The 8724-nt window shown below is 34.8% G+C and overlaps 2 protein-coding genes across 3 annotated transcripts; one reads left to right on the forward strand and one right to left on the reverse strand.

The window, feature by feature from the left end:
- The first annotated feature begins 4718 nt into the window (after positions 1-4718).
- LOC104707268 (small ribosomal subunit protein uS13z/uS13y/uS13x) lies at positions 4719-6201 on the forward strand. Its single transcript, XM_010423584.3, has 4 exons — positions 4719-4880; positions 5184-5344; positions 5651-5839; positions 5930-6201. The coding sequence occupies exons 1-4, from the start codon at positions 4878-4880 to the stop codon at positions 6033-6035; spliced, it is 459 nt and encodes a 152-aa protein (XP_010421886.1). The 5' UTR covers positions 4719-4877; the 3' UTR covers positions 6036-6201.
- Positions 6202-6265: 64 nt separating this feature from the next.
- On the reverse strand, positions 6266-8282 carry LOC104707269 (UDP-rhamnose/UDP-galactose transporter 5). 2 transcript variants are annotated; one of them, XR_015563821.1, is made up of 5 exons: positions 7940-8282; positions 7643-7827; positions 7353-7554; positions 7108-7269; positions 6266-6831 (listed from the first exon to the last, which is right to left on the reverse strand). XR_015563821.1 is itself a non-coding variant. In XM_087461594.1 (3 exons), exons 2-3 carry the CDS (start codon positions 7132-7134, stop codon positions 6499-6501), a joined length of 360 nt encoding a protein of 119 aa, XP_087317720.1. In that variant the 5' UTR covers positions 7135-7269; positions 7353-7532; the 3' UTR covers positions 6266-6498. The 2 variants fall into 2 exon arrangements, 1 of the variants encoding a protein (XP_087317720.1); XM_087461594.1 differs by lacking the exons at positions 7643-7827; positions 7940-8282 and having other exon boundaries at positions 7353-7532.
- Positions 8283-8724: the final 442 nt, after the last annotated feature.

Below are 8724 nucleotides of genomic sequence, written 5' to 3' on the forward strand. Positions count from 1 at the left end.
GAGATCTCTTTGTAGTAAACTCTGTAATTAGTGGATTCCGGGAAACAGATCCCGGCCCAGACGTAGCTTCCTCGTTAACGGAAGTGAACTGGGTAAACATTTGTTTGGTGTGCTTTGTTTTTCTTGGTTCTGTTGCGTTTTGAGTTCGTTGAGTGTTTTACAAACTTAGTTAAGTTCTCTAAATCCTTGGTTTAAGCTCATTCATGCTAAAGTCATTAGCTTTGGCCTCTGTTTAGCTTGTCAACACTCATTTTTGAAAGGTGATTCCATTTTTCTAGACGTTAATTCTAGAGAAATATCTAACAGAAACACCAAAATATCTATACATTGAGCATATACTATGTTTTCAACTAATTTTAAATAAAACTATACTAACATTATCATAAATTAATAAAAATGCATATAAGTTTATTATGTTTTTCAAATTTTTACGATATCTTTAACTTTAGATCAAAAACTTTATTTCCAATTGTATTGTATCTTAAATGCAAAATAGCTATACTCTTTTTGCATAATACTTATTATTTAACATTTTTACAATTCTCTTGTTTTTTTATGATAAATATTTATACCAAAATTTTAAAATACATAATCCTAGCAAATGGATATAGTTTTTTTTTTATCTTCATTTATTTTAAATTATTTATTTTTTCTTATTATATATAGATTTAATATATTAGTATTTATCAATTTTTGCATTTAATTAAAATTTGTTCAAGATCCGCTGCTGATGTAGGATCGAATGTCTGGGAATTGGTGGTTAGAATAATATGACCGAGTGTAGTGTCGGTCGGCTATTGGCATGTCTAGAAGTTTACAACCTTATTCGATCAAGTAAGTGTGGTAGAGAGGAGACCAGTTTGAACATGAGCTTCATCGCATGGATAGGTTCCATGCAATGTGCTGAGCAGGTTTTCATCAAATCGGCTTATTTCTATGATTTCCAAGTTAGAGATGATAAACGCATGTTTCTGCCGGTCCAAAATTTCATAGCTAAAGCGGATCTTCTGTACACGGTTAAGAAGTTTAACATAACAGATTTTTATTACAGGCGAGTTATTAACTCTAAAAACCAATATATAATAAGAATAAGAGTAAGATAATATATAATACTAATACAATATACTAATGCTTTTCCTGCCACACATACTATACCCATATACTGTATATGACTATGGGTTATCATGTTTAGCTTTAGTAGATTTGATCATATTTAGTAACTGTATACAAAACATATATACATTTCCTTCACTGTCCAGCCTTGTCGATTTTGCTTTTTTTTCTGAATGACCTCCGCAACGTGATACACTGTTCTCTTGGAAACTTGCCATAATCCAAACTTCTATAGAACATATACATAAACAAAACCAAACACATCAAATCATCAAAAAATTGCCATAATTAATCAGTCGAGAATTAATATTGTGCAATGCTATATTTTCTGCTCTAAACAGAATGTTCTGTACGTACAAAATAAGAAGATAGAAAGACTATTTATATTTGTATTTATTTGATATGACTTATATATTTAAACAACTAATAATATAATTATGAAACAGACGAAGATGATTGTGAACTTGATCTTGGATGTAAACGAGTTGCTTAAAATACTAGTGGGGATGTAATTTTTAAATATTGGATATCAACCATGAAGTTCATACAATATCAACTTATGAAGATGAGTTTGAACGTACGTAAGTTTAATATAACCATTTTTTTTAGTTTAGATTTGTGCATGAATTTCTTATATATATATAATTTATTTTCTTTTCTGTTTCTGATTACCCCTCTCCTTCTGAAAGTTTCCACAATGGATCTGTTTTCTCAAACATGTTTCACTTGCTGGAAAACATGGACAATCGAACTTGGCCATCGATGCTTCGAAAGTCTTTTCCTTGGATAGTTTGGAGAATTTGAAAAAATAGAAACGCTCTTAATTTCGAAGATATGAGTTTCTCGGCCATTGAAATGGTGGAAAAAATCAGAGAATATGTCACAGAATGGTTTGAGGCTCAAATCATCGAGACTGACGAATCAAATCGGAATAGAGACCAAGATGAACAGGGGAGCAGTGGTAGGGTGTGGGAGAAACCTCCAAATAATTGGTTGAAGTGTAATGTAGGGTCATCCTGGTCAAAAAGAAATCAATTTGCAGGAGGTTCCTCGGTCTTAAGAGATGAAGAAGGTATAGTGCTCTTGCATAGTCGACGAGCCTTTTCAAATATCTCTTCAAAAGGTGATGCAATGCTCAGGATATTACTCTGGGTTTTGGAAAGTATGGCTAGTCATAGATTGGACAAAGTCATTTTCTCCTTTCAAGACAAATCCTTGGTAGGAGCGGTGAACAGACCAATAGCTTGGTCCTCCTTTAAACCACATTCAGCGGCTTTATTAAGTTCTTTAAGTCTTTTTGTGGAATGGAAAGTGGTTTTGGAATGCGCTGCAGCAAACAGAGGAGCAAACCTTATAGCAAAGAGTGTTACTGAAGATATGAAAGATTTCAGTCTTATGTTGCTCAAGGATTTCTTGAATGGACTCGTAATGTTTTTATAGAGGAAAGGGGTTTGTATTCTGTTTGAGTGGCAGTTTTCTGTGAATAGTTCTCTGTGATGAGATCATTCTTTTGTTGTTTAGATAGGTGACCTTGGAAGGTCAGGATCATGGTATAGACCCCAACTTTCTTCTTAGAAGTGTGTGGGTTAGGCTAACTTGTTCGGTTGCCTTGACTTCAGTTATATGTTGTAATCTTTTGGTTCCATTGATGGATTAATATAATATCTAGATGACAAAAAAAACTCTGTTTGTTATCAAATTCGAAGAGTAACAATTTTTTTGTACGATTAAAAAAAAAAAGTAATGAGTAGTAATAATATAGAGTCCAATTAAGATTTGGAAAATAAATTTTTAAACTGTGTTCTATTTGATGTATCCATGACGACCAATGATACAATCACAACTCACAAGCAAAGAATTTAGCGTGACTTTGTTAAATTTAGGTTTATGCTCAGGTTCCATCTAAAAACCAATTGGCAATTAGTGTATTGACCGTAATCCTTTATATATTAAAGCAAAGACCATATGTGAGATATTAACACGCCTCCTCGAGATGATAACCCCATTTCAAACTGATCCCACTTGGACTGATAATAAACCTTTTTTTGGATCCCTATACTTGGGTTAACAAGAAACATGTCTGTATCCACTTTTCTAGGTCCATAAGAACTTGAACTTTGGGCTCTGATACCATGTTAAATTTGGGTTTATTCTGGGCTTTCAACTAAAAACCAATTGGCAATTAGCATATTGACCTTAATCCTTTATATATTAATGATAGTTTCTTTAAATTTTCGATGTGGAACTTGAATTGTATCCCAACACACTTGTCACAACAGCTGGGATGATGAGGAACCCCTCACTTCTAATTTCTGTAGATTAGCAGTATCTACATGGCAGTGGCACGCTTCTATGGCTAAAACTTCTCGTATTGGAGTTATTTTCATGAGAAATTGGGTTGTATAATAAAAAAAAAAACTATAATCCATAAACTAAGCACGTTAACCATCAATTAATTATATTTTCTATATTTATGTATTAACGACAGTTGTTGTCTTTTTTATTTTCTTCTAACCACCACCACCTTTGGCCATATTTGACCTCCAACCACCAGCACTACTCCACCTCTGCTCAACCTCCGGCCACCACTATTTCTGGTCACCATCTTCGGCCACCACCACTGCCCCACTTCTGGCCACAACCTCTTTTGGCCGCCGACCTCCGGCAATTTCTCTTGGCCGCCGACCTTCGACCACCAGACTCCGGTCACCATGTCTGACCGCCGGCCTCCAGTCATCTCCTCCGACCACCATCTCCGACCATCTCCGGCCACGACCTCCAGCCATCTCCTACAACTACTGGTCTCTGGCCACCCCTCTACCGCCCGCCGGTCAACAACTACCACCCTTTTCTGCTACCCAAAATACTAAAATGGTAATTTTACTCTATCCTAATTTTTAAAAATATAGTAATATACTTATTTTTCTATGATTTTTTTATTTTGGTTAATGAGCTAATTTACCCAATTTTCATTACTGTTCTATTAAAAAATTTAAACGCTTTTAACCTAGGTTGCATGGAAACGGATACGCGGAAACGAAACGTTTCAGAAACGGAGAACGGTTTTATTCAAAAATTAAGAAATGGAAACGTTTTGGAAACGTATGTACATATACATATACATATATATAGATTTAAATATTTATATCTATATATATAAAATAAAACACCAAACATAAAAGCCATATCAAAAAGCTTCAATAAATAAAACTTCAAATATAAATATTAAATAGTTGAATTAAAACACTAATAATATTATATATTTATATTTATAATGAAGTTTTATATTTTAAAAATATTTATTTGTTAAATTTCAAATTAAAAAAAAAGTTTCCGTCGTGTTTCCAAAACGGAAATGGAGTTTCCATTGTGTTTCCAAACAGAAATTTCTAAAAATCGTGTTTCTGTGCCTTATTTCCGAATTTCCACGAGTTTCTGTTTTCGAAACGTTTCGGAAACGGGAAACGCACCTCGAAAAAAGTTTCCATGAACATCGCTTTTAACAAGTAAAAAAAAAACTAAAAAACTAACTAGAGTAATAAATAATTTATTGTTGAGAAAAAGAAAATTATAAATATATTATAATGAAGGGTACAATGGTCTTTGAATATTTGAGGATTATGATAACCCTACGAATGTATCACATATATAAATCACTGGAAAAACCCTAGCAGACCTCTTTTGCGTTCTTCACTCTCCCAAGAGATCGTTAACTCCTTGAAGACGGCTTCTTCTTCTCACTAACCTCATCTCTGCTAATCAAAATGGTAAATAGCGTTTTCAAATTTCTCATTTTCCTCTTCCGAAATGTTCTCCAACAACCACAATCATCTTGATTCCATCGATCTGCCATAAAAAAAAAGAAACTTGGCATTTAGATGTCATCTCGAATCCACTCATTGAACAAGTGTTAGGTTGTGTTAGTTTCTGGAATCTAGAGTTCCTATGTTATCTTTCTATCTGATTTACAAAGTTCTTGTATTTTTTTTCTCTCTCTGGTTTATAAAGAAGCTTTTTAGTCTATGTGTGATTGCTGATGGGTTAATTGGATTGTGTTATGGTTTGTGTAGTCTCTGGTTGCAAATGAGGAGTTTCAGCACATTCTTCGTGTGTTGAACACCAATGTTGATGGTAAGCAAAAGATTATGTTTGCCCTTACCTCTATCAAAGGTATTGGGAGGCGATTGGCCAACATTGTCTGCAAGAAGGCTGATGTCGACATGAACAAAAGGTTTGACCCTTTTCTTTAGCTTGCGGAACTGAATATGGATTCGGCCATCTTAATATAGATTATTGTAGGTCTAGATCATATCGTTGTTGTGTTTGGAGATTAATGTTTATATGAGTACAGTTTCAAGTTCTCTCTCTTATCTTGGAAAGTAGTAATTAGAATAGCAAAGCTTGTTGAGAGGTTTAGAGTATGGTTAAAGCTTTCTAGGTTTGGGGGCATATTGTTGTTTACTCTCCAATGCAACTCGTGTCTTTTTTGGGGCTAATTTGTGGAGATGGTTGTCTTATTTGATGTATATTTTGACAGGGCTGGTGAGTTATCTGCTGCCGAGATTGATAACCTCATGAGCATTGTTGCTAACCCACGTCAGTTCAAGATACCAGACTGGTTTTTGAACAGACAGAAGGATTACAAAGATGGCAAGTATTCCCAAGTCGTCTCCAATGCATTGGACATGAAGCTGAGGGATGATCTTGAACGTCTCAAGAAGATCAGGTAATTAGAAACCGAGAAATTATTCTGATCCTTGTACAAATTTGCCTAATCGTGGTGATAATGATTCTTCCATGTTTGACAAATTGACAGAAACCATCGTGGTCTGAGGCATTATTGGGGTCTCCGTGTCAGAGGACAACACACAAAGACTACTGGTCGCAGAGGAAAGACTGTTGGTGTTTCAAAGAAGCGTTAAGCTTTAGCTAATGTTGCTACTTATTACTGTTTCGGATGCTTCTTAAGAACCTCTCTTTTTTTTCGTACTAGGACCTTCTTGTGTGACGTTTTTTTGGCTTTTTGTGATCACATTCCTCTGTTTTTCATTCTTGATCCTTCAATGCCATGAATAGTATTTGTTTTAATTTTCCAGCTTACTCTCTGTATTGTCTATTGTGACAGCAAAGAGATAACTAAGCGGATTCTTAAGGTCTTAAAATAGTAAAAAAGCAATGCTTTTACTTTGAATTTTACAAATATCAGAAGATTGACAGGGTATCAATTTCATCGTATGAAAGAAATGTGGTAGATTTATACATCAAAGGTAAAAAATGAGTACTACATTATTGATTACATAATTTAGCTACGAAAGAATAACTCAAAGTGGGAGATATATAAAGGCTATGTGTGTGAAACTGATCTTATTGATCATTTACTACTTGCTAAATTTTACTTTGGAGTTCATTAGAATCCGAAGCAGCTCCATGTTTCTGTTGTCGGGTTGTTGGAAGAGAATAGTTCTTCTTCTCCTTGCCGCCTGGTTTGGACGAGGCATTACCGTACCAGATCATTCCTAATACTGCAATAATCATGCCAAGAATGACATGCAGGTTTAGACCATCTCGGTCAAAGAAGAAGAAGCCCATTACCAGCACCAAGATCGTCTTCATATGGCCCAAGACTTGGAACGACACCGCTGTAAATCTCCCGATGCAGATGAACTGGCTTAGGTTTGTCCCGATCGCTATTGTGCACGAGAGGGTTATTATAAACATCTGCAGAATCATGATCAAGTTATTTATGTACAAAAGAACAATTCATACTATAGATAAAAAGAGGCCAACTGAAATACTATCACAAACTCATTTTAGACTCATTTGATGAAGGGTCATAACCGAAATAAGGATATAGTCACAATACCAGGCTAACTATGACTTCAAGTATTGGACAAAATTGGTAATTTTCTCTAAAACGTCACATTAGCTACTGAGAATACTCTTTCAAAGAGGACTATAGAGTTTTAGTATAACCTGAGTGTTTCGAGCACTTACCACAGAGACAAAGTTGTAATCGTACATGTCTACTCGTTTGTCTGTCAACCAAAAGTCGAGAAATGGACCGACTATCAACAGCGTTGCAGCCTGGGCTGGAGCAGTATGACCCAGTAGGTTGAATGAGCTAAGCGAGTACTTTCTCTGTAGATAATGTACATACTGCAATAGAAAAAAAGAGTAACTTCGTGTAAAAATCTTAGTCTAAAGTTGAAAGTTATATAACAAAAGATCAAAGAGCTTACGTATTGTTGCAAAGCAGTACTCCAAACAGCAACAAAAGCAGCAATGAAACCTTTGGTATTAACACTAAAATCAGTAACAGTGCAAACACCAACACCAACAAGAACAAGTCCTATGCTAAGTTTTGTATCTCTCGAGTAACGAATCTTTTCAAATACTACTTCCAACAAGCATGTACACAGGAATCATACTGAGCTTTGCAATCTGACAAAACCAAAAGAGAAGAGATAACACCATTAAAAAATCAACAACATCAAAGCGTCAAGCATAGGTTATGCAAACACAAATTTACCTGATAAAACCCAACAGAGTTCCACATAAGACTAACATTCATGCCAACAATGGAAAAGTTTGCAAACAGAATAAACTTAAGAAGCTCTGAAAATGGAAGATGAGAAGGCTGAATATATCCTAAACATCTTAAAACAAGTGTCATCAACGTCGTCGTAGCGAAATGTAAACCAGTTAAGGTTGTTGCTGCATTAAAAATCAAAATGTACACACATGGTTAGTGAAAAAGAGCAAGCTTTGGATGTTCAATGAATGAAGTAGATCATAAAAAAAAGAGGGTATTGTAGAAATAAATTACCAAAGCTAAAGCCATAAGTAGCCATTAAAGCTTTATTAACAATGATGATACCAACAGAAGTAACAACATTGAAGATCCAAGCAGCAGCATCTAGTGTTGCTTTCTTATCTGCTTTTTTCACTGGAGCCATTGTTTTAAGTTTTAACTTCACACCTTCTTCGATCGTCTTCTTCTTCAATCTCACATTCTACACAGAGCCAAAATCGATGGATCTCCGTAAATCATGAAAAAAAAGAGTAATCAAAACTAAAAAAACAAGTGATCGTCGGGGATTAGAGGACAGATCGGACCAGAGGAAGAAAACAAACTAAAAAAACAAGTGATCTGTCGGGGATCATTTTCTAGTTTGTTTTCTTCCTCTGTTCTAACTTATAACTTCGAAGAACCGAACCGAGATTTGGTTATAGATCTAATAATTTCCGGTTTGTTATATTTGTAGATAACCGAAATATTTAGAAGGAAGCAACTATTTGAACATAACTAATATGATGAGGTATAATGAAGCTGTGTATATGAAAATAGATAAGAGTGAAAGTGCTTCTCATGGTTTCCTTTGAGGAGGCATCACACCAGGATATTACTTTTTAACAAGGTGGGTTTAGTTGCATTGGTGTGATGTTGTCAACCACAATAGAAGCCTTAAATGGCCAAAGAACAATTCCACACAAAGCTTTGGAGCAAAAGGATGGTCAAGTAATTAACTTCCACTAGCTCGTAAGTGAAATTGAAATAGAATAGAATAGAATGCAAAAGTTGTTTATTTCATTGAGTAGAATAGGTATTTA

This window comes from Camelina sativa, chromosome 8 (genome assembly GCF_030686135.1).
Source record: "Camelina sativa cultivar CO46 ecotype springtype chromosome 8, ASM3068613v1".
NCBI classification, from domain to species: Eukaryota; Viridiplantae; Streptophyta; class Magnoliopsida; order Brassicales; family Brassicaceae; genus Camelina; species Camelina sativa.

Coding starts and splice junctions, on each gene's coding strand:
- LOC104707268 (XM_010423584.3), top strand. Junction 5,345..5,650: donor GATGTCGACATGAACAAAAG/GTTTGACCCTTT, acceptor ATATTTTGACAG/GGCTGGTGAGTTATCTGCTG. Junction 5,840..5,929: donor GAACGTCTCAAGAAGATCAG/GTAATTAGAAAC, acceptor ACAAATTGACAG/AAACCATCGTGGTCTGAGGC.
- LOC104707269 (XM_087461594.1), bottom strand. CDS start 7,134: ATGTACGATTACAACTTTGTCTCTGTG. Junction 6,832..7,107: donor ATTACAACTTTGTCTCTGTG/GTAAGTGCTCGA, acceptor ATGATTCTGCAG/ATGTTTATAATAACCCTCTC.